At 41.6% G+C, this 25,434-nt stretch overlaps 1 protein-coding gene across 5 annotated transcripts in view; it reads left to right on the forward strand.

The window, feature by feature from the left end:
- The window catches only part of LOC113407189 (choline transporter-like protein 5), a 200,709-nt gene that overhangs the window by 113,609 nt on the left and 61,666 nt on the right, over positions 1-25,434 (forward strand). For all 5 annotated transcript variants that reach the window (XM_026655325.2, XM_026655326.2, XM_026655324.1 and 2 more), the window contains exon 3: positions 20,424-20,497. In XM_026655325.2, coding sequence (XP_026511110.1) covers positions 20,424-20,497 — 74 coding nt within the window. The remainder of the gene's footprint in view (positions 1-20,423; positions 20,498-25,434) is intronic.

The raw sequence follows: 25,434 nt of genomic DNA on the forward strand, positions 1-25,434 counted from the left end.
GTTTCAGAACCCCTGGTGGTTAGAGTACTAGCTTAGCACGTGGAAGAACCAAATTTAATTCCTTGCTCTGTCACAGACTTCCTGTGTGATCTAGGGCAAGTCAGTGAGCCACTCAATGCCCCAATTCCCAGCTATAAAATAGGGATGATAGCACTTCTCTATCAAGAGGACTTGTGAGGATAAATATATTAAAGACTGTGACGTGCTCAGATACTGCTATGATGGGCACCATATAAGTAACTTAGATAGACAATATACATAAGAGAAAACTGGTAGAAAACATAATTATGTTACAGAAAATGTCCTCTAAGATACCTCCCTCCTAAAGGAGTGTAAGACATTTATTAAAGTGCAATGAGCCATAACAGGCAATAGAAGTTCCCCAAATATGGAGCTGGACCTAACATCCTGCACCAAAATTCCAAGCTAATACAATCCAGTTAGTGGCTCCAGTGAACCAAGTGCATCCTCAGAGAAACTCCCTGCAGAGTCGACAGCAGTCAGAGGGACTTGCTCTGGCCTGTTTGTGGCCCAGGGACTTCGGAAGCCTTCTACTTCCTGTAGGAGAATAACAAAGGAGGTATAGACATATTTTTTGCCTATATGAGCAAAAATTCTAAAAATATGTGTGCAAGGCAAATCTCATCTCCATTTGTACACACCTGGCCACAGGACATGTAAATCTGTATGTATATAATGGGTGGGGGAAAATGTGTCTCTAGTCCCTTCTGATAAACAGACTGACCTGGTCCTAACTTCATAATTAATCTGTTTGTATTGATAGGAGAATAAAGCTGTGTTCTTTTTTGCGTATGAGAGGTACCTGAGACTCCCAGCTGCCAAGTTGTTCTTGTCAATATGTCAAGGTGTGGTTGCAGAAATAATTGTAGCAATGGCACATCCCATGATAGATGCTACAGAAGCTGATACTCGCTGATAGAGAGGGCTATAGACTATTTTATATGTATCCCTGCATCCGCCTTAACTAGTCACCCTAAATATCAATTTGCAGTACCTTAGTCCTTCTAAGTTCTCAGCTGGGCAAAGGAATCTGCCATGTGGCGCTCCATTGAGTTCCATTGGACTCTGGGCAAAGGAGCTTAAAACAGAGGCATTGGAAGATTTCTTCCTCTAGTACTCCATCTAAGTTTAAAGAGTGGTTCTTCTCTGCAAAATAATTATGCGAAATTGGCATTGTGAGGCTTCATGTTCATTGTGTTTCTGTGATTCCATATAAAATGTACTCAATTCACAATAAAAATATTTTGTTTTGAGTCTAATTGCTAGCGAACTACCAGATTTGAAGATGTGAAAATCGCATCATGGACTGTGAAATCTGGTCTCTGGCTGACCAGCTTGGAAGGCAGAGTGGTGAGCAGCAGCTGCTGGCCAGGTGTCAAGCTCTGAAGGCAGTGCTGCTGCCAGCAGCAGCACAGAAGTAAGAGCGACATGGTATGGTATTGCCACCCTTACTTCTGTGCTGCTGCTGGTGGCAGCGCTGCTTTCAGAGCTTGGCGCCCCTCAAGCAGCCGCTGTTCTCCTGCCACCCAGCTTCAGGCATCACTGCCAACAGCAGCCACACAGCAGTAAGAGTGGCAATACTGGGACCCCCCTACAATAAGCTTATGACCCCCTTTTGGGTTGTGGCCCCCAGTTTGTGAAATGCTGCAGAGAAATCACACATTTTTCGTGGGTTGGTCATGCACAAATAGCAAACTTCACAGATGTGTTACACATCTGCGAAATTTATGCTGTGACCAACCTGCCAAAAAATGTGTGATTTCTCTGCTATTTAAGTAGACCCCTACTAATTGCCAGTTCTGTAAACGCTACCTGGAATCTGAGAGTCAAGCTGAGTTCTTAGTAATTTGTGCTTTGTCATCATAAATACCGGGTGGGCTGAGCTGAGAAGTGCCTGTTTTCTGCTGCATGCTTTCCTGGGGATTGGATGGATGTGCAATGAGAAGTGGCTGCTGATAGAACCAGCAATAACTCTCCTCTGCACCTACTATCCTACCCACATCTTGTAATAATAAGGGGTTTAGAACACAGGCAGGCATGGCAACAGGTGAAAGGAGGCAATGAAAATCTTCCAAGTAATCCAACTGCTGGGGGAGGAGGGTGTAGGTTGAGGAGAGGTGTGGTTGCTTCATTAACCTGGGTCCATTCCCTTTGCAAGCCACACTCATTACCTCTGTACTGGGACATTTGTTTTACCATCCTGTGGCTTTATCTTCAGGAGAGCAGCATGTGGCCCAGAGACACTGGTACAGATTTTTCCACCGTGGGTTAGTTAGCTGTGATGATTCTTGTATTTTCATTTCTTTTTGTCCCTTTTAAAAGGAGGGGGAGTGATTGGCAATCACTGATTGCACATACTTAAAATGTTAAACAGCAGTGGATGAATAGAATGTTAAAGTAGCTTAAGGGCAAGTCTACACTACAAAATTAAGTCGTCCTAACATACGTTGGCATAGAGCCACCACAGTAATTAAACTGCTTTTGCATGTCCACACTATGCTCCTTGTGTCAGCGGTGTGTGTCTTCACCATGAGCGCTCGCACTGATTCAGCGTGGGGCACTGTGGGATGACTTCTGAAAGGCAGCAACAGCCCATGTAAGCAACGCAGTGTCTACAGTGACACTGCATCGACCTAGTTACATCAACCTAAGTGCTATGCCTCTCACGGAGGTGGAGTTATTGAGTCGGTGTAGTGGGCGAGTTACAGCAGTGGGAGCTGCATTTTAGTGCATCTGACGAAGCTAGTGCATCTGACGAAGTGAGTATTCACTCACGAAAGCTTATGCTCCAGTACATCTGTTAGTCTATAAGGTGCCACAGGACTCTTTGTCGCTTTTTACAGATCCAGACTAACACGGCTACTCCTCTGATTTTAGTGTAGACACTTACCGAGTTGGGTTGAAGTAAACTGCCTTACGTTGACCTAACTCTGTAGTGTAGACCAGGGCTAAGTGTATAGGCTTTGCTAATACTGTTGTTTTTGGGGATGTTGTGTGGGGATTTTGTTGTGTTTAATGAAAAAGCTATTTTAATTGTAATGGCTGTGCTGAGTGACTCTCAGCCAAACAACTGATGCTAATTCCAAGATGATGTTATCAAAAAGACATCTGTAATTGCTGTGATAACACACTGCAGTCCTCTAAATTTATTCAGTTCTCATTCTGCTCTTTCTGAGACTGTCTGCCTGCCTCTGTCCTCAGTCAAAATGTGCTGCGTAATATGGAAATGTCAGGAAAAAGAAAAGGGTAGTATCCATCCTATAACTAGAAGAAATATATTAGTTCTGAAACATTTCCCCCTTTGTTACAAAATCTCCTGTCAGTACAATCTGACCCCAGTGCATTTAGTGGTCAGTGCTGCAGGGGAAAGCATGTCTGTTAACACTCAAGTGGGTTGAGTAGGTTACAGAGAAAGTAAAAGTGTGCAGAATACAGCAAAGAGATTACGTGGAATTGCTAATTTTTTTCTGAATACAATTTCAACATTGAGAATATATTTGACACTGGCATTTACCATCCTCTTGGTGAACAGAGTAAATAACAGAGAGCCATCAATTATTTATCAATTTTATTTTTCTCAGCAGAAAAATGATGGCAAAGATTAAAACTGCAGCATAGTTATATTCAAAGCTGTCCCTTAAACACACACTGTTCTTTTTCACCCACAAATATATTTCTTCTTTTCCTTTCCCTTCCAAAAACGGATAGTTTGGAAATAAATGGAAAATCATGAATGTTAGTTTAGGGAGTAAATCCTAATATAAGCTCTCTGTTCACAAATTTGGCAATGAGACTTTGTAAGTCTGTGTCTGTGTATGTACAGAGGAATTTAAGTGTTAGCTTTTGGAATGTTTTACCGTATTGAATGCAGTACATATTACTACCAAAATATATTCATGTAAGGATTTAAATATCACTTTGCAAAAGTTAGTAAAATCCCACGCTGCAGCAAAATAACCCTGCGGTATCTAGGTTCAAGGGCTTGAATTGAGGACAGCAGTAGCCTTCAATCTCCATTTCCTGGATTTTTATCATCATCCTTTTTGGGGACTAGATTGCTCATAGGAATGGTAATGACGTGTAAACATGCATTTACATAGGGGATATATTTGTAATGTAAATGTTGGATTTAAGGGTTTCATAATGGATAGTTTGGATGGAGTCAAGAAAGGTTGCGTAAGAAGGACTTGGCCACTGGGGGAGGTAAGAGAGGAAGTTGCCTGCTCCTTGATCTCGTGTTTTCTGTGCTTTTATCATTTTATTGTTTTCCTCAATTCTCTTCCCCCGCTCACTCTCTCTCCCTTCCCCAGTCTGTCAGTCTTCTCCTCCTTTCTTTCCTCTCTTGAGCACTCAACTTCCTGCCTCCCCATTTTCTGCTGCCACAATCTCCCTCTTGCATTCACTCTGAGTCCTCTGTGTCCTTCCTGTCAATCCCTGCCACAATCTGTTGCTCCCCATGGTGCAGCAGAGGTGAGCACAAGCATGGATAGCAGCCAAGGGTGGTAGACAGCCACCTATATATAGTAATACTGGTAAAAAATGAGTTGTCTGCAAGCTCATGGTTCATAGCATTATCCGTATCCTGTCAGTCTGGATCTGACTCTGCCTGCAGGGGAAGGTGCAGTTGGAGGTGGGTGCTCATTCTGAGATTTCTCAGTGGGCAGAGTGGAGTGTGCTTGTGGTGGGGTGGTCCTTAGAGTGCATAAGCATTTACCCAGCATGGCGTCAGTTCCACCAGCTCAGCTGACTGGCAGCTCTTTCTCATGAACAGTATGTTGGGGAATTTACAGGGTTCCCGGTGAAACACAGAGGCACACTGTGAAAACAAGGATGTTCCCTGTGTTCAGGAACACCTGGCCATCCTATACATTCTTTAAATGGATATGTGGTTCTTTGTCACAATGCTAACCAGATTTTTCACAATGCTAACCAGTGCTTCTCTAGTGCTCTGCTTAAACAGTGTGCCCAGCAGGAACACATGGCTAAAGGTAAATAGCTGTACATTTATTCTTCCTCATAGTTATAATGGATGAGAAATGGGGAAATTAGTATTGACAATTGAGCATACTTAGATTCATGTGGTGTGTTTTAAATAGTGGGATGCTGAGTTTGACTGCTCTCTTTGTAGGGCTAAAAGCCTGATCTAAAGAGTGTGGCTGTTTTGCCCTGTACCGCTGGTACAATCTGTACTTAAAGCCAGTGTAATCCAGCCTCAGTGCAAGGAGGATCCTTTCTCGGAAGAGAACTGGCACAGAGGATATTAGGCCCCTCCGTCTCCCTACTTGCAGGCAGCATGGCAGAGAAAAGGTACTGTGGCTGCGTAAAGGAGTCCTGGACGGGACAGCTCGATTTCATACTGATCCCAGCCTGCAGTTTCAGCCCCTTGGGACTGTTTTTAGTCTATGTAAGTTAGAGTAGCCCTTAGGCTGCTCCAGGGGCATGCACAAGGGGGGCAAGCAGGGGCACAGGCCCCCCCAATAATCAGTGGGTTCCTGGGCTGTGGTGGGGAGAGTGAGAGAGCGGGGCTGGAGGAGCTCGCTCTCCCTTTCGCAGCCCTAGGGCTGGAGGAGCTCACTCTCCCTGCTGCAGGCCGGGGGAGAGGAGTTCTCTTGTTTTCCCCACTACACCCCCGGGGCTGGAGGAGTCCGAATTCCTGCACACGCCCTGCTGCTGCTCTAACTCAGTGCAGGGGGAATGGCCCTGCCTGAAGAAGGAACAGAGGAGTGCAAGGTGAGTTTTAAGGCACTGTTGTGCACACATACAGTACATTGCTGACTTACACTGCATGCTGTTCAGCTTTAGCTGGGTGTCTGTCCTCCAGCTTTTAGTCAGGTAATTGTCAGAGTCCCACAGAACATGTCTTTAGTTTCTTCTCCACCTTTAATTTAGGGTTGTTCAGTTGCATGGGGTAGCCCAGTTCTAGGATGCACATGTAGAATTAGAATAAAAGGTTGCTATGTTGTCGTCAGTGACCTATAATAAAAGATCTGGTGGCTGTGAGGGAATTTTTCTTTACTGGTATTTAAACTGTGAGACTGTTTGTATTATTACGTATATGGGATTATATCTTAAATATGGATGAATTTCATCCCTTTCAAGTTCTAATGCCAAATGTCATTTTAAAACATTAAAGAGGTCATTTAAAACATGTATCAGCTGAAGCAGGAAATGAAAGTGATCAATGTAAATAGAACAAATTCCAAAATTAGATTGTAACCTTTTCAGGGGAGGGGCCTGTGTACAGTGTGGAGTGCAGTGGAGTCCTGCTCTGACTGGGAACTTTGGGCCCTTCTAAAATACAAACTCTTTGATTCCAAGGGCAGAAGTAACCCTTAGATGTAGTCTGACTTCCTGTTTCACGCAGTCCAGAGAATTTCAGTATAACAACTAAGTTTACCAAAATTGTCCCCAAATATCAGAATTGTGTAAGATTAAATTAAGGTTCCATACATTAGAAACTGTCTTTTTTGGAGCTGTTTTCATGGGCAGATTTTTGTTTTAGGGATTTCACCGGCATTGTTGCACTTTTGAATGCCAATAAGGAAACATGTAAACTATTTGTAATGTACTATTTCTTCACCGCTGCAGCCAATTAATCTTTACAAGCAATGTTTAATAAAACTTGCAGAAGATTTTTACTTAATATTAAATGAGTTATCTGGAAAAAATAGAGCTCCTAACACAGTACAAGTAGTACCTATATTTTCTGTGTGCCTTCAGAGAACTTCTGAGACCCAGCAATTAGAGCAACCCTACTAACCTAAATAGAGATGTCCTCAGCTGCTCTCTGATAGAATGCAAATAAATGATTAGGGCCCAAGTTCTCTTTGACGCAACCTGTGCAGAGTTTAGCTGTTTGGCATAACATGACTGGCAATCTACCCATCCACAAAATGTTGATATCCAGGGCCAATCGGGGCTGGGAGGGGGGTCCAGGAGGGCCATTTGGCCTGGGCCTCAAGCTCAAAGGGGGCCTCAAATTTAGACACTTGTTAATTTTTTGGCATTTGATACCTTTCACAACTTGTTTTTATGCGCATCCCTATCGGACCAAAATGTGACACACACCCTTAGCTTAGAGCTGCAAATTTAAGCAAATTAGAGATGTGATTTGGTAAAAGACATAATTTTTTTGTTAACTGATATAGATTTTGTCATACTAAAGAGTTAAAAATATTTTATAAATATTTATAAAAATATATCGGTTCTGATGGCACAAGATTAGACCAGGTGTCGTCATTTTGTGTTTTTATTATGGCTAGGGGCCTCAAAAGCTGGAAGTGGCCCGGGCCTCTCTGGACCTCTGAGTAGGCCTGTTGGTATCTACAAAAAGTTTACAATGGGAACTTCAATTGACAAGCCCCTAAGACAGTCCTTTTCAACCTGTGGTCCGTGAACCCCTGCAGGTCCGCAGACTATGCCTAAGATTTCCAAAGGGGTCTGCACTGCCATTTGAAATTTTTTTTAGGGGTCTGCAAATGACAAAAGGTTGAAAACCACTGCTCTGAGAAAACTATTTTGAGATGAAATATATGGTTATAAAGGATAAATGATTTCAATTAATTAACACATCCCAAGGTGTCGTTTCCACCTTTTTACAAATTGCAGAGATAGTGAAGGAGAAGCTATATTTTATTCTGACAAGGTGAGATTTGTTAAGTGTTGAAAACCTTTCTGTTCAACTTAAACCACAGTTGAGTGACTTATGTTTTAGGCATAGCATTTTCTTATTATTTTTACAATGTGTTCTTCCCCGGGGAATACTGGGCCACAGTTCCACATTGTACCATCATGAGAGTAGGGAAACGTGGTACACATTCATGATTATAAGTGACACTGCCATATATCGCAGGCTTATTAGTGCTGCATTGATCTTCCCCTATCCAACTCTTGAATCCTTAAAGGAATTAGTGGGTGAAGTCTGCCAGAGTATATGAACAGCAAACTCAATAACTGGAGCCAAAGGAAGGCCTGAAAGATCACAGACACCCAGAGAAAATTTTGTTCAGTCCGCATGGTTATGGAATGGTAAGAAAAGGCCACTGTCATTCAGTGATTTATTGGGTATTCTTAAAGTCAGAAAACTGCATTTGCCAACAAGAGTTGGAGGGGTTCACGATCTTTCAGGATCAGGCCCTATAGCAATGGTGAACACACTACCTAGTTTTACAATGCTAAAGACAATTGGTTTTCTCCCAGACACTAAATTGAACTCTTTTTACTGATGTTTTGGGCTGCTTTGTCAAACAAACTGGGTTTTATTGATTGGTCTCAGCGCGTCATTCTGTGAACAGAGGCGTCTGAGTATGTCACAGGGGAGGCTAGCCATGCTGTGCTCATAAGAAGTTCAGTAATCCATGCTGTGCTTGTTTAGGAATAAGTTTCACTAATGCCATTTTGAGATATTTTAATAGGTTCCTAAATATAACCTTGATGACAATGCTGTTAGGTGCAAAACCACAAATTGCTCCAGTTTTTCTTCCAGCACTTAGACTATTTTCTTGTATGAAATGCACTGTCTTCTTTCCATCCAGATTTTCTTTAAACTGCAGCAAGAGAATATCGCTAATGTCATAGCACATTTTTGAAACTGCTGTTATATAACTGAATCATAAAGCTACTTTTGAATTGTCTCTCATTTCGGAGTTGGTCTGAACTATTCCCCTATCCTCCTTGGTTATTTTTCCTCCCTCTTTTATGTAGTTTCTTTATTTTTCTCATGCATTCCTCTTTGCTTAGTGGTGTTCCCTGTTATCTCTTGAAGGACACAATTTCTCTTTGAGGTGGTTGCTAGCTCTTGCTATCCTTGAAAGCAACTTTAAATTTAAAACCCACAGTCCAGCTGACTGAAGATTGTAAGACCCAGCTACTTGGCTTTTCCGCATATTTAACTTGGTAACATGTTTGCAGTTCATGAACCCGTTTTCCTTTGTGCATAAATGAATGTCTCTTAGCTATACACTCTTAGGGTCATGGAACTTCATGCTGAGGTCTGGTGAGATAGGGGACTCCCAGCTTGGGAATCGGGAGCAAAACTTAAGCATACTGTATCCACAATAAAGTGGAGGGGATCTACAGTAAAGGCTTTGATGTGTAACTGTCTTTTTCTTTTTCTTCCTGCCTATCCCCTAGTAAATTCCACTAGTTGTGATTTTATTTCATTTCCTCTATAGCAATGCCTCTTCTTGGGTTCTTCTTTCCTTCCCTACCACGATGCTCTAGGAAAATGGTGATTTCTTTTTCTTCAGAACTCTTTATGTTCCTTCTTTACTTATCTCGAGCATACTTAAGAAGGGTAGTTTCACGGCTAAAGCACAAGACTAGTTGCTAGAAGATCTGGGTTCTGTCCTTGTCTCTGCCTCAATTTTCCCATATGTAAGATAGGAACAAAAGTGTTTGACTATTTTATAAGGTTTATAAAGCACTTTTGAGATGCTGTAGAAGAAAGGCAAATATTTTATCATTCAAAGTTCAGACCTTGGCATGGCGTCTTCTGTGCAGTAGAATTTTACCTTTGCTGCCTTCTGCAAGCACAGTTGGCCTGACCCACTCCTATTCCTTCCTGGATTTAAATGAGCGCGAAATTTGGGGACCGAACTGAAAAAGGAAAAAAAGTAAATCCAGTTTGATCTGACCTGAAACCCTTTTTTTTCAAGATTTTTTTTCATTAAATTGAAAAACACAAAAAATAATTTTGAGTCAACAGCGATTTGACCTTTTTTTGGTGTTTTTCGCCCTTATTTGTGAGAGGTTTTTTTATATTGACCACATTTCAAAATACACGTTGTTTTGAAATGAAAAACTCAAGCCAAAATGTTTTGAAATGGTCAAAATGAAAATTTTGACTTTTTCTAGCAAAAAACAAAACAAAACAAAACAAAAAAAATTTTTTTTTTTTTTTTTTAGTGGCCCACACAAGCCGCACCCTGGCAGGGCCCTTCCCCCAAGCAAGAGGCAAGCCATGAAGAGACAATCAGAATTTTAAATTAACAGCCTATTTTGGAGCAGCTGTTCTAAAACTGAAAACAAGCAACTAGATATCATTACTGATGTTTGTCAGTGTTTAAAAACAAAACCCTTAAATGCTTGGGCTGGGTAGTTAAAGGAGGAAGAGACTGCATCAGGAAAGATGCGGGATGAGAGTAAATGTTTTTTACATGTTGCCACATAGAGGCATGTTCTTACTAGTCTTATTTTCTTTCTTCTTTTACTACTAATTTAATAAGGATTTGTAAACAGCAGTTGAAAGCTATAGAGTGCTGTGTTTAGGGCTCTGGGACAGCTTTGTCCTTTTGTTACACTTTTTAGTTGGGAGTGGGTAGTGCCTATATATGTGGCTGTTGAGTCAAGGTAACTGATAAATCCCATATCAATCAATCAATCAATCAATCAATAAACAAAATTTCACTTTCAGATTCAGTTTGCTTCCTTCTGTCTTCTCCCCTTTTCTCTGGTTGTTCTGTAGACTGATAGATTTTAAGACCATTATGATCATGTAGTCTGACGTGCATAACACAAACCATAGAACCTTGCCCATTAATTTCTGCATAGAGCCTATAACTTCTGTTTGATCTATAGCATATCTTTTAAAAATATATCCAGTCTTGACTTAATGACTTTAAGTGATGAAGAATCCACCACATCTCTAGGTAAGTTGTTCCAACAGCTAATTACCCTTAGTGTTAATTTTGTGTGTGTGCTCTATTTCTAGTCTGAATTTGTGTAGCTTCAGGTTCCACTCAACAGACCTCATTTACACCTCTTTCTGCTAAATTGGAGAGTTACCTTCTATGAGAAATCTTGTCCCCATTTGGGTGCTTGTACACTGTGTTCAGTTCACCTCTTATCCTTTTCTTGGATAAACTAAATAGATTGCGTTCTGAAATCTCTCACTATAAGGCATGTTTCTCTGGTATTTGAATCATTCTTGTAGCTCTTTTCTGAACCCTTTCCAATATGTCAATGTTCTTTTTGAAGTGTGGGCACCAATAATGGGCTCATTAATGCCCTTTCTCTCTACAACATTCCTGTCCTCACCTCTGATCCACCTAGGGTGATCAGATGTCCCAATTTTATAGGGACAGTCCTGATATTTGGGCTTTTTCTTATATAGGCACCTATTATCCCCCACCCCCATCCTTATTTTTCACACTTGCTATCTGGTCACCCTAGATCCACCTGTGGGGAGCTGGCTGATACTGAAAATATATCCCATTAAAATGCCACAGACATTTTCCTTAACACACAAATCATAGTCCCCAGGAGTGATGTTCTGAATCAATTATATTTTGATATGCTTATGGCTCTGATTTGAATTTGAAGTGAAATCCTGGCCCCACAGAAACCAATGGAAAAATTCCCATTAGCTTCAATGGAACTAGGATTTCATCTCAAGACACTGTCTTCCTGCATCCCACTTACCTGACTGCACTAATAAAATAGATAGGAATTTTTTCTTCTCTTTATCTGTGTAACCATCTAGAAAATAAACTTAGAACCATATGATGTGTGAATGGCCTTCATGATGATTAGATTTACAGGCAGGTTTGGTGGTGGTTTTTATTGTAGCTTCAGACAGAAAATATATCTCTAGACTAAAATGCCTGTTTTAATATACATTGTCATTACACTACAACATAGTTATCAGAATTGGGTTTAACATTCAGACATCTTTTGGTTGAACTAGACTGTGAAAAAATATTTAACCATCAGAATATGAAATTTGTTATTATCTTCTGATAAGATCCAACAACTTACTGTTTTGTTAGAATTTATATCAGCTCAATCCCAGGCTTTACTGGGAAATGAATCTTAGTTTGGTGTGCACTTGCGCTGGACAAGGTTTATACAGCGTTCAGCCTCCCTATGTTAATCTTTTGGGATATGTTTAATATTTAATACTGGTAGTTGCTGAGAAAATGGAGTTTTTTGACATAATCCATTTCAGTCTGCTGATGAGTAGCACAGACGTGAACATAAAATGGGGAAATGATATGCATTGGACTCGTGATGATTACAATATTTTATTAGAATTGCCTCCAATTTTTTAAACTTCTCAGAAAATATAAAAGCAAATGTTAGCAATAGACGAGAAGATTGCATGGTGTGTCAGTGTCACAGCCTCTCCCTCTGGAAACTTAAATTTCAGTCCTGAAATTAGGTCACAAGTCAAATGAATTCCATGGTCCCAGCCTATTTAGTTCTTATGAACATTTATCCACATTACACAAAATGCTGCGCTTCAGCACAGTGGGCTTCCTAATGGAATAAGTGGGGTCTCTCAGGTCAGAACAGGGGTGCATTTGCAGAGCTGTGGGAGGAAGCTTGTACAAAGCATAGCCACACTATGCTTGGCTCTAGCCAACTGTTTTCAGTTCTCCTGTTCACTGAGCATTAAAATTTCACGCACACTAGAAGACTGAGGGAAAACAGCATGATTATGTACTTTGTCTGCAAGCATGGACTTTAAAATATTAAGGATCACATTTTACCCATCATTTTTAAAATAAGCTAACAATAGAGACACTAATTTTGTAGCAAAACATGAACAGATACAAATGCTTCAGGTCTTACCCCTTTGTATACACTTATTTATCTGTGTAGACACACATCCGATCAGACATATATACACATACAAAATTGCACTGAAAATAATATTGAAAATCGTCTTCCAAACAGATGGGTGGAATCCTTCCCATTCAATGGGTCTGGTTTCCTTTTTTATCTCTAATTTAAATATAGGAATATCTCTTGAGCATGTATTTCTGATGTGCTCAGAGTCAAAAAAACTAATTGGAAACAAGCTAAAAGCTCTCTGTCCCCAGGATAACACTCCAGCTAGTATTAATCCAGGGAGTGTTTGACTGAAGTGGTACAGTTGATTTCAGTCCTCAGTCTTTCTTTCCACAATAACTTTGGGCAAGATCCTCAGCTGGTGTAAATCAGTATCTCTCCATTGACTTCAGTGGCGCTATATTGATTTACACCAGCTGAGGAGCTGGCACAGTGATTATTTCTGGATGTTTTAGACAGACCCAATACACAGTGTGAATACCACAGAGAACTGTTCAGCATTTTCATAAATAGTGTATTTCACATTCTGGGGGGCAATCCAGACCAGTTGAGGCATTGTGTCGTTGCCTCTAACCTTGAGTGCCTCAAAATGCTTTGCTGTTTATAGCTCCCAACCTGGGCTGCTTACAACCAGCCTACCTGCATGCAGGTCACACCCTGATGGTCTGTGTGTTGGTTCAGCATCTCTGACCCAAGCATCCGTTCTACAGACCCACTCTGGCTTCTACCAGCCTTAGTTTCTATTTGCAGGGTGATCCCAACACACTTCCAGTCCCAAATTTCCCTAAAACTGTGTGCTCTGCAGTGTCCAGCCCGCTCGTGGACAGATCAGAGAAGTAATAAGGTTTGTTTGTTCCTCTAAAGACACACACATACATGACAGCTTATTAACTTAAATAGGGCTAAATAACCCCTCCCTTTAAACACCACACTGAGTTGGTTTATAGTAAAATAAAACATAGGTTAAGGCATGCCGAATAAAAGGAATAAAGTTAGAAAGGGTTACTAGCAAATAAAAGTGAAAACACTAAAAGTCTAAAACTTAATCTAGCAAGATACAGGCTTTGTTCAAGATGGTTTCACTCACCAGTCATTCTTCTTCCCAGTCATAGCTGACTTTCTCCTTTCCATAGAAGCATGGCTTCTTTTCTTCTTAGGTGAAAAATCTTTGCCTAAGCAGGTTTTTCATCTATGTTCAATTCCAGAGACTTCAACCCCACCTTGGTTGAAGGACCCATCTTTCTCAGCTGGCAAGAGCTCTGGCCTGTTGTCTGTGTAGTGACGGTGCCAAAAATGGCTTCTGTCCTTGCTTATATCTTCCAAGTTCAAAGAACTGGTTTCAAGAGGCAGGATGACCTCATGCTGTTCTTCCCTTCTTGTGGGCTTCCCATCCTCCTGTATGATTTCTGTGTAAATGGTGCTTCCATTGTTTCTGATTCCACCATGCTTAATTTACAAAGGAGACAGGTAGATAGCTGGGACATTCCCTCCTGTATGGGCAGACTATATAGCCTAATATAAATGAGTATCCATAATTCCTTATATAGAGTTAATATATACAGTTCACAATTATATGAATCACAGTGTGTCATTAGCTTTCAGAAAAGACCTCACTCTGTACACTTTTTATAATACAGCAATATTGTATACAATCATAGACTTTAAGGTCAGAAGAGACCATTATGATCATCTAGTCTGACCTCCTGCACAACGCAGGCCACAGAATCTCACCCGCCCATTCCTGTAACAAACCTCTAGCCTATGCCTGAGTTATTGAAGTCCTCAAATCGTGGTTTAAAGACCTCAAGGTGCAGAGAATCCTCCAGCAAGTGACCTGTGCCCCACGCTACAGAGAAAGGCGAAAAACCTCCAGGGCCTCTGCCAATCTGCCCTGGAGGAAAATTCTTTCCCGACCCCAAATATGGCGATCAGTTAAACCCTGAGCATGTGGGCAAGACCCACCAGCCAGCACCCAGGAAAGAATTCTCTGTAGTAACTCAGATCCCACCCCATCTAACATCCCATCACAGGCCATTGGGCATATTTACCTGCTAATAATCAAAGATCAATTAATTGCCAAAATTAGGCTATCACATTATACCATCCCCTCCATAAACTTATCAAGCTTAGTCTTGAAGCCAGATATGTTTTTTGCCCCCACTACTCCCCTTGGAAGGCTGTTCCAGAACTTCACTCCTCTAATGGTTAGAAACCTTCATCTAATTTCAAGTCTAAACTTCCTAATGTCCAGTTTATATCCATATCAGTTGATTCAATTGCTTATCATTTGAGGTTCAGCATCCCTGTCTTTATAGACCAGTAAGCCTTTGAAATGGATTCTTCTGAAAAAGTAAAACCCAGACGTAGCTCTCTCCTGCTGGGTGTAGACCAGTGTTTCTCAACCTTTCGATACCAGGGACCAGCTTGCTGCCCTCCTAAACTGTGTCTGGGAGATCTCAGGGACCGGCGCCAGTCCATGGTCTGGTAATTCAGAAACACTGGTGTAAACAACATGCTGTCTTCTCCCCCACTTGTTAATGTGAGGTTTGCCTCCACTTCTTGTTACCTTAATAAGTCTGTTTACTGCTTATATGTATATTGAGGTAAACGCAGATTCCAGTCTCTACGCAAAAGAATAAATGGACACAAATCTGACATCAGGAATCATAACATTCAGAAACCAGTAGGAGAACACTTTAACCTGTCTGGTCACTCAGTAACAGACTTAAAGGTGGCAATTTTGCAACAGAAAAGCTTCAAAAACAGACTCCAACGAGAAACTGCTGAACTTGAATTGATATGCAAACTAGATACAATCAACTTAGGCTTGAATAGAGACTGGGAATGGCTGAGCCATTACAAACATTGAATCTATCTCCTCATGTAAGTATTCTCACACTTCTTATCAAACTGTCTGTACTGGGCTATCTTGATTATCACACTCTGAAGAAAACTTAAGAAAATCTAGTGTTTAGGCTGATAGCTTAACAAAGCACCGTTTGCATTAAAACCTTATTAGTACTTTTCTTGTGGACTTTCTAGTCTCCATAGTAGGAGCGTTTGCTCGAAAGGAAGTATCCCTGAACACACTAAATCTGCCACCAACTCAAATATTTATTCAGCTTTGCTGAATAGTGCCCTTTGGTCTGGCCACACTGTTTGATAAAAGTACCAGCCACTCTATTTAGATCCATACCAGCTGAGATGATCTCTCAGTTCAGGCTACAGTCAAGTAGGGGATCCTGAGTTCTGTTCATAAACCACAAAACAGACAAATTCTTTTTCCTACAGCATGGTTTCTTAGAGTGATTTCAAAACATAGGCATCAGTCCTCCAGAGAATTCTGTGTGAGCAGACCCCTGCATTCAGGCAGAGCTCCATTAACACTGAGCTCTGAGCAGCATTGATGCCTTAAACGGTCAGCTTCAAGTTTGTCCACAAAGGATGAGTGATGTTTCCCATTGTCTATATTCATACATGTAGATGGTGAGCTCTCTGAGGCAGAGGCTGTCTCTTTGTTATATGTTTGCACAGGGCCTAGCACAAAGGGATCCAGGTCTGTAAGTGCTGTCGTAATACTGGTACAACTCTAATATTAAGAATAATGGTTTCTTGCTAGTGCAACATCTTGGACAGAATTGCACGCGTGAGACATTATGAACTGTAAAAACAACGAGGAGTCCTTGTGGCACCTAAATTTGTTAGTCTCTAAGGTGCCACAAGGACGACTCCATTGTTTTTGCTGATACAGACTAACATGGCTACCACTCTGAAATCTCTCATTATGAACTGTAGAATTGGAGGATGAAGCCAGCAGAAGCAAGTAGTCCCCAAGCAGAATCATTAGCCACGAAATGCATGGTTTGTCAGTGAATAAGTGCTTCCAATCTCTGATACTCAATATTCAGAGTCATTATTTATTTATCTGAATTCCGTTAACACCTCCTACGTACTATGTAACTTCCATGAAGACACAGGAACAAAGTGTTTTCTTACTTTGCGCTGCCACATATAACAAAGCGAGGAAGCCAATCCATTTCTGAAAGGTGGTAGAAAGCAAAGCAGTACCCATAAACTAAACAAAATGACAACGGTAGGCAATAAAATCTGGCATGGGGGCCAGAAATATGCACTTATCAAATGAGATTATTTTATTACTTCACCTGGCTAAAATGAATCTGTTGGGTTTATCAGTGATTTATTTCTACGGAGACCGCAATGTTCAGGTAGAATAGTTAGGCTAACAACAAAATTTGGGCAAGATCTTGGGGAGCAACTGAACTGCAAAAAGGTAAAAGAACATTGCAAATTTCAAATACAGCCATACTTTCACAATGACTTTCATGTTGTCCAGTACATTTTAATTCATGACACAAATGAATCATTATAAATATTGTCTATATGCATTATACTCTGTTACAATATCCTGTTGTCCGTGCAGTCATTGCTGCTGGGAAAAGGTTTGGACTCCATTTGAAAAAATGGTTATATTTTTCCTTTTGTAATTTTTGCGTCATGTACCCCATGAGGATGGTGGGTATCTTTGTGTGTATGTACAGGTATATTATAAAAACGTGGCAGTGATATCCATGTGAAAGCGTGCAGGGGCATATGATAAATTACATTTATCATGCACTCTCCCCTCAACACTCTGCCCACTAATCCATCTCCCCTAGCATTTATTCTACGATTTCACCCCCTGAGCAGCTTCCTGCAGTTTCATTGTCTTGAATACAAATACAACAGCAAAATCAATTCGCCATCAAAATGTTTCTATTTTTCCCCTAAATGTGAGCATTTCTGCTCCAAAACAAAACCAGTTCAAAGCCCAGCACAGGCAATGCTCAGTCCTGGTTACAGCAATAAATGTAATATCTCAATATCTTGTGACCCTTCAGGGCTAGAAATGGGAGTCTAATCCTTTTGGGGAGGGGAGATTCCCAGCATTCCAGTTGCTCCAGTTTTGAAAACTCCCAGTGACTTTAAGGGAGTAAAATGGTACGTGTGGAACAGTTATTTTAGGTCATTTGGTGAGGTATCTTATATATTTGGTTTAACTTTTCTCTCCTGCTGAGCCTTGGATTTCTAGGGTGAAATCCTGGCCCCACAAAGTCAGCAGGACTTTTGCCATTGATTTCAGTGGAGCCAGGATTTTACCCGTGGTAACAAAGGCACCTGGCTGCACAGGCAGAGGGGTGCAAGAAATAGTCCCAATAAATTTATTTTAAAACTCTCCAAACCATGCCCAAAATAGTTTCTGTGCAATTATTATAATTATTTAATTTTTAGATTATAGCAGCACCCAGAGGCCAGGATCAGTTGTGCTAGGCACTATAAAATCTGTGTCATACCCAGAACAGAAAATAGTGTGAGGTGGTAGAAACACTTGAATAATTGCAAAACTTTAAGGGATGAAGTGGCACAAACGGGTATGGGCTCTGATCATACATAATCATAAATACCACGTGTACAAGAGGGTTCTGACAACAAGAGACTTTAATTATAAGTATTGCAGTGTTCTAGTTCGTCTCCCATTAGTATTTTTACCTGAGTTATCTTTTATTAAACACTGTGCCATTTAACAGCCACTCTGGAGGGTGAGAAACTGAGCCTGAGTAAAGTATCAGAATTCGTGTGAAACAGATGTTAGCCTTACATTTAAAAAGGTTTAGTGCTTCTGCTGGTGTTAAGAGAAGGAAGCAGGTGACCCTATTTCCATTCATTATTTATCCATTTTGTGATTCCAAATAAAATCTAAATCTTCAGATTAAGGCTCTCCTCATAACTGTAACGTGCTGTCATCTATTCTCTGGGCAGACACTCATTACAGGGCACTTGAGAAAAGCTTCATCTATAACAACTGCAGCAAATGATAGCTTAAAGCAGTGGTTCTCAACCAGGGGTCCAGGGCTCCCTGGGGGGCCATGAGCAGGTTTCAGGGGGTCTGCCAAAATAAACCAGAGAGCAGGGTCAGCATTAGACTCACTGGGGCCCAGGGTAGAAAGCCGAGTTCCGAGCCCAAGCCCCTTCTCCCCAGGCTGAAGCAGAAGCCTGAGCAATTTAGCTTTGTGGGGCCCCCTGTGGCATAAAGCCCTGGGCAATTGCTCTGCTTGCTACCCCGTAACGCTGGCTCTGGCTCTTAATCTACTGAAAAACAGTGGTTGTGTACATGGTGGGCTGTGTCATTTTTATAGCATGTTGTGGGGGGGGGGGCCTGAAGGAAAAAGGTTGAGACCCCTCTGGCTTAAAGAACAAGAGGGGCTCCATTGTCAGTTCTTTCAGTTTAACTAACTCTCGTTCATTAGACTGCCTCAACACATCCCCATAGTCACACAGACCTGGAACCTAGGGCTGAGATTGTTTCTCTATGGAGAGGCACATGGGTCATACATGCTTAGTTCCTTTTTCACACCTAGAAGTGTCTCTCCAAGTTTTCCCATTGTTTAAAAGTTGTGTAATCTTTTCCCCTCTTCCCAATCACTGGGATCTGGATCTACTCTTCACCCCCTCCTTTCAAACCCATAACTAAGTGTCCCCTATCCTTCATATCTCTCAGATTGGCCTCTCTAGTGCGGATCACTTTGGCCAGAAGAATCTGAGAACTATAAGCCCTTATGTCTAATTCTCTAGTCTTAATTTCTAAGGACAGTATTTCTGGGCTTTCTTCATTATACCCGTCATGCTGATTGAAGCTGAATGATGGGACTTTTAATAAAACTCTGGCAAGATCTCTTCAGCCATTTCGGGGGTTTCAGGGCAGGGGTGCTGGAACAGTTTGTATAGTGGGGGTGCTGAGAACCATTGATCCAAACTGTAAGCCCTGTATATAATGGAAACCACTTTAAATCAGGGGGTGTACCCCCACCACCCCTAGTTCCAGCACCTATGTTTCACGGTGAATCCTCCCTACACACACACACACACACACACACTTTATCCACTTTAAAAAAGAAACTTTAATTGATCCTTTCTATATGGGGCTATGGCAAAAATAGATGTTTGAAACTTGAAACTCACCATGGCTAAACCTCTGATTGAGAAGTAATGCCTCTTCTTGTGCTTAAAAAAATGGTTTTAATTTACCAGAGTTGGTTTGTAATTGTATCCTGAACATGTGCAATAGACAATTTTGTTAAATACATAGATATGTACAATAAATATATATATATATATATATATATATACATTAAAGAGTACCGCTAATTAAGTCTGCACTTTTCAAAACAGACTGACTTTAAAGATCCTCAGCTTGGCCTTGACCAGCATTGGCTTCAGTGGAACTATGCCAATTTACACCAGCTGCAGCTGGTAGCCGTTGGGACGTTAATTCACATGTCTGCTTGTTTAGACTCCTAGGCCAGGTTGGAGGTGGTTTAGTTTGGTAAGGCAATCCTTTACTTTCTTTTTAACTAGAAACACTCCTTAGCCCACCTCTAGAGTGATTGTTGTTTAGTAGTCATCGAAAGCAAGGACTTGTGAATGTAAGTTTATGAAGGAGAATTGGAAGCCAGATAAGTTCAGACTAGAAATAAGGCAGAGATTTTGAATGATGAGGGTAAATAACCATTGTTAGAACTTACGTTGGGTCGAGGTGGATTCACAATCATTGACAATTTTTAAATCAAGATTGGATGTTTTTCTAAAAGGTATGTTACACTTGAAAAAGAAATTAATTAAGGAAAGTCCTGTGGCCGGTGTAATTCAGGAGGTTAGACTATATGATGTCTGTGGTCACTTCTGATCTTGTAATGTATGAATCAATCATTTACAAAGGAGGAGTTATTTTGGACACTTTTCTAATTCTTTAAAATGTTCCCTTCTGTCTTTAGGCACTGTACGGATGTTCTGTGCTGTGTAATCTTCATAGTCGTCATTCTGGGTTACATTGCATTAGGAATTCTGGGTAAGTAAACCCAGCCACGGTAGTGGCTTCTCTTGCAGGGGGAGTAAATAAGTGAGTCATTATTTTTAATTGAAGAGTCCATTTAATTTTAAACTTTCTAATCAATGAGCCATGTGTTTTCTAGGACATTAAATGCCTGTTATAGTCAGGGAGAGGTTGAAAATTATGTGTTTATTGATGGAAAAAACCAAAGTAAAATATATGCAGGTAAAAATGCCATGGTTCAATCATTTTGCTATCATAAACTATAATTGAGACAGGAAAATCCTGGCACTTGTCACTTGTCAAAAAACAAAAGCTAGAGAAAAACATTCATTTTTTAAGAGGCTTTGCATTCTTTAAAATATTAGCAAGAGACTCTATGGGAGCAATGAATGGAGCAGAAAAAACTTCATTTAATTGTGGGGGACAGAGCTGTTTGCTTATCAGGATATTCCGTGGTAACCGTTTAGTTTGCTTGTCTGAGAGAACTTCACTGAGACTGTCTAAATGAGTGAGGGCAAATGCCAGCTACCATAAAAGTACAGTTACTATGTGTTTGCATATTTGACTGAACTTAATTTCCTAATAAAAGACCATATGGCCCTGGCTTAGACACACGAAATGTCATCACTCTTTTTAATTCTGTGTTAGCAGTTTGGCTTTGTACAGTAGAGAAAATACTATGTGTAGTGTCAGAAGATGACAATAAGCAAGATTGATTTTACACAACCAGTAGAAATCAGTAAGTATACGGGAATGTACATCATCCTCTCATTAGAATATACTATTGGCACAGCATCCCAAAAGTCATAATTTGTTCTCTGTCTCTCTTCAGCTCCCTGTCTCTCTCACTTTACCTTGTAGTATTTAAACACTGAACAGGTAGTTAAGATTTTGCTGCTTCTCTCTCCAGGTGCTCCTGTGTGCGTGTGTTGTTCATTCCCTTGTTCACACATACTAGTTGTCCCTTCATGGAACATCCTGCTTTCAGAAAGGGGGAAAGGGAAGGAAATAAAGTGAATACACTCAGGGCCGGCTCCAGGCACCAGCCAAGCAAGCTCGGGGCGGCAGATTGTACGAGGCGGCATTCGGCCCAATCCTAGGGCGGCACAGCCGCTTTTTTGTTTTGTTTTGTTCCGCTCTGGCCGCCCTGTAGCGGGCGGCGGCACAGAGGAGGGGAGCGCCCTGCAGCAAGCCCGGCAGGGCAGCCCGTGTCCTTCCCTCCCAGCTGACCGCGGCGCGGAGCCCTCCCGGCAGGCGGCGCGGCGGTTGGGGCTGTGTGGCAGCGCCCCCCTGAAGCCCTGGCCGCCTCCTTCTCTCTTTCCCCCCTGCCTCCTCCCCCGCTAGCCGGGGCACCAGCGCAGGGAGTCCCACCGCACCCTGGCTCCGGCCGCGCTGCTGGTGCTTTTTTTTTTTTGCTTGGGGCGGCAAAAAGGCCAGAGCTGGCCCTGAATACACTTGCAAGCAATAACAGTCAAGGGGGTCATTGCAGTTGAAAGGTAGCACCACACACTGACCCCATAACAGGCAGTTGTTGTCTAATGAATGGAGCATGATGCTGGCAGGCAGGAAACCTGTGTTCCACTCATGACTGTCACTAAGTTGCTGTGCCACGTCAGGCAAGTAACGTAACTACTCCGTGCCTCAGTTTCTCGATCTGTAAAACCGAGAGGAATTATTTAAGCTCAGTACCAATGTGGACACAAGAACAAATGGATATAAACTGGACATTAGGAAGTTTAGACTTGAAATTAGACGAAGGTTTCTAACCATCAGAGGAGTGAAGTTCTGGAACAGCCTTCCAAGGGGAGTAGTGGGGGCAAAAGATATATCTGGCTTCAAGACTAAGCTTGATAAGTTTATGGAGGAGATGGTATAATGGGATAGCTTAATTTTGGCAATTAATTTGTCTTTGACTACTAGCGTAAATATGCCCAATGGCTTGTGATGGGATGTTAGATGGGGTGGGATCTGAGTTACTACAGAGAATTCTTTCCTGGGTGCTGGCTGGTGAGTCTTATCCACATGCTCAGGGTTTAGCTGATCGCCATATTTGGGGTCGGGAAGGAATTTTCCTCCAGGGCAGATTGGCAGAATCCCTGGGGGGTTTTCGCCTTTCTCTGCAGCGTGGGGCACGGGTCACTTGTTGGAAGATTCTCTGCACCTTGAAGTCTTTAAACCATGATTTGAGGACTTCAATGGCTCAGACACAGGTTTGATACAGGAGTGGGTGGGTGAGATTCTGTGGCCTGCATTGTGCAGGAGGTCAGACTAGATGATCATAATGGTCCCTTCTGACCTTAAAGTCTATGATTCTATGATAATACCTACCTTTGTAAAGCACTTTGAGATCCATGGATGGAAAAAAATCTGTATAAGGGCAAAGAGTTAACTAATAAGCTCTTAATACAGGTCCTGTGCCTGTGTGCCATACGTGGATCCAGTACTTTAATGGTTTCATTAGCTATGGGATTCTTTTTGGGGACAGTAGTGGGTAGAGGGTGAGGGAGAAGGGTGTCTCTAACTGTACTTCATGCATTATTTAGTCACATTCAGACTAGCTTGTCTGAAGTCCTTTGGCTTCCTTGCACAGCTCAGACTCTGATGCTTCCTTAACATCAATGGCATCCTACTTGGGGATGGGGATCTGTCTGGTCTGTATCTGCTGCTGCTACTGGAGTGCATATGAATGAAATTTTGCATATGCTCTCTCATCTCTGCCTCCTCTTTTGATCCTGCTGCTTGTACTATTTGCTGTAGAGTGATGCTACGATCCGAGTTGCCCTACTTTAATTGCCCAGTTACATTGTCTGTACCTCACTGGCCTCTTGTTTCATTCCAAGCTGGTACCAGCACTCATTTGACGTGTGTGTGTGTGTGTGTGCGCGCGCATATACAGACTTGCCAAGCAGGGCTGGCACCAGCACAGCAAGCAGGTGCTTGGGGCGGCCAAAGGAAAAAAGGGGCGGCACATCCGGGTCTTCGGCGGCAATTCAGTGGCGGGTCCCTCAGTCCCTCTTGGAGGGAAGGACCTTCCGCCGAAATGCTGCCAATCGCGGCTGCTTTTTTTTTTTTTTTTTCCCCCGCCGCTCGGGGCGGCAAAAACACTGGAGCCAGCCCAGCTGCCAAGCCTCCCACCTGAAGCAGGAGTATCCCACATTTGGAATATTTTACTTCCCCGTTCCCCCTCTAATGTTCCTCCAGCTCTTCCTGCTCCCTGTTAGTCAGCTGGTGTGTTACTGTTCTGTTCCTGTCCTCCTTTCACCGCTCAAACACACAGCCCAAGTGGAGGAGCTGGGCTCAGATCATGGGAGCATTCCTTGTTCTCTTTAATACGTGAACACTCCCCTGACAGGTGAGTGGCCCCTACTCTGGATGTTGTGTCGGACAGAGTATTGGCACACTGATGAACACACAGAGAGAGGCAGAAGTGAGCACTGGCAATTTGTAGTTGTGCAGCATTCTTGTGCATTCAGATCTTCCTGCCAGCCTGTACAATCTCCCTCCAGCACTGCACAAATCTCCCTTAATCCTTTGGCTAGAGTTCCATGGCAGCTTTGCATGTGCTGTTTCCAAACATCATGTTCTGCATGAAATACATTGCACAAGCCGAGGGAGGCAAAAGATGAGTGGTTGGCCAGATTCCTCTCTTCCCTGACTCTGTGGTCTCAGACAATGGGATCAGTGTGGTGTGTATGTGATGGTGAATTTGTCCATATAGGGTACATTTGCACATGCCTTGGAATCCTATTGTGAAAAAAACCTTCAACCAAACGCTTAGGTATAAAACATTGAGGGGTTTGGAATCCAACCCTGGATCCAGATCCAAATTTTGTGGCTGGCCACTGTTTTTTTTCTGTGACGGGTGGATCCAAATTTTTGCATCTGAACACCCCTATTACATATCCAAATCTAAACCCCGTATGGTGCCTGCTTTTTCTTTGTCCTCAGATTGTGATTCATCCTTCTTATTTTAAATGAAAGATGAGATCAGCATGAGTCCTACTCCAAAGGCCAGCCCTGCTCCAAATGCATGAGTGTCAATAAAGTTCATATGAAGAGAAAATAGATTATAAATCAATTCTCCGTCATGAGTTATGCCTTAAGCATCTCCTGTCCTTTGGCTTATTATAGAAATAAAAAAGTCGATTTTCCTGGTTTCTTGACTATGTGAGAATAGCTTCCTCGTTTCACATGTCATTTGGCTGGATAAAGAAAGGAAATACTCAAACTAGGGCTGTTGATTAATCGCAGTTAACTCACACAATTAACTAAAAAAAATGAATCACGATTAAAAAAATAATCATGATTAATCGCACTGTTAAACAATAGAATACCAATTGAAATTTATTAAATATTTTTGGATGTTTTTCTACATTTTCAAATATATCGACTTCAATTACAACACAGAATACAAAGTGTACAGTGCTCACTTTATATTATTTTTTATTACAAATATTTGCACTGTAAAAATGATAAAAGAAATAGTATTTTTCAATTCACCTCATACAAGTACTGTAGTGCAATCTCTTTATTGTGAAAGTGCAACTTACGAATGTAGGTTTTTTTGTTACGTAACTGCACTCAAAACCAAAACAATGTAAAACTTTAGAGCCTACAAGTCCACTCAGTCCTACTTCTTGTTTAGCCAATTGCTAAGAGAAACAAGTTTGTTTACATTTACGGGAGATAATGTTGCCCACTTCTTAAATAAATGGTATTCTATTATTGTTCAATAGTGCGATTAATCGCAATTAATTTTTTTAATCACTTGACAACCCTAATTCAAACCCATCACTTGGAGCTGCTATTGATTGAAAATCTGTGGCTCACTTTCTACTCTCTATGTGTGCACAACTCCCACTGGCCTCAGCTGGGCATGCACTTACGTAACCGCAGATATAATTTGGCTTGGTATGTGTTTCAAGAGGGCTGAAGTGGGGTCTGGGAAAAAG

Source organism: Terrapene carolina, unplaced genomic scaffold, assembly GCF_002925995.2.
Source record: "Terrapene carolina triunguis isolate 2854851 unplaced genomic scaffold, T_m_triunguis-2.0 Scaffold210, whole genome shotgun sequence".
NCBI lineage: Eukaryota > Metazoa > Chordata > Testudines > Emydidae > Terrapene > Terrapene triunguis.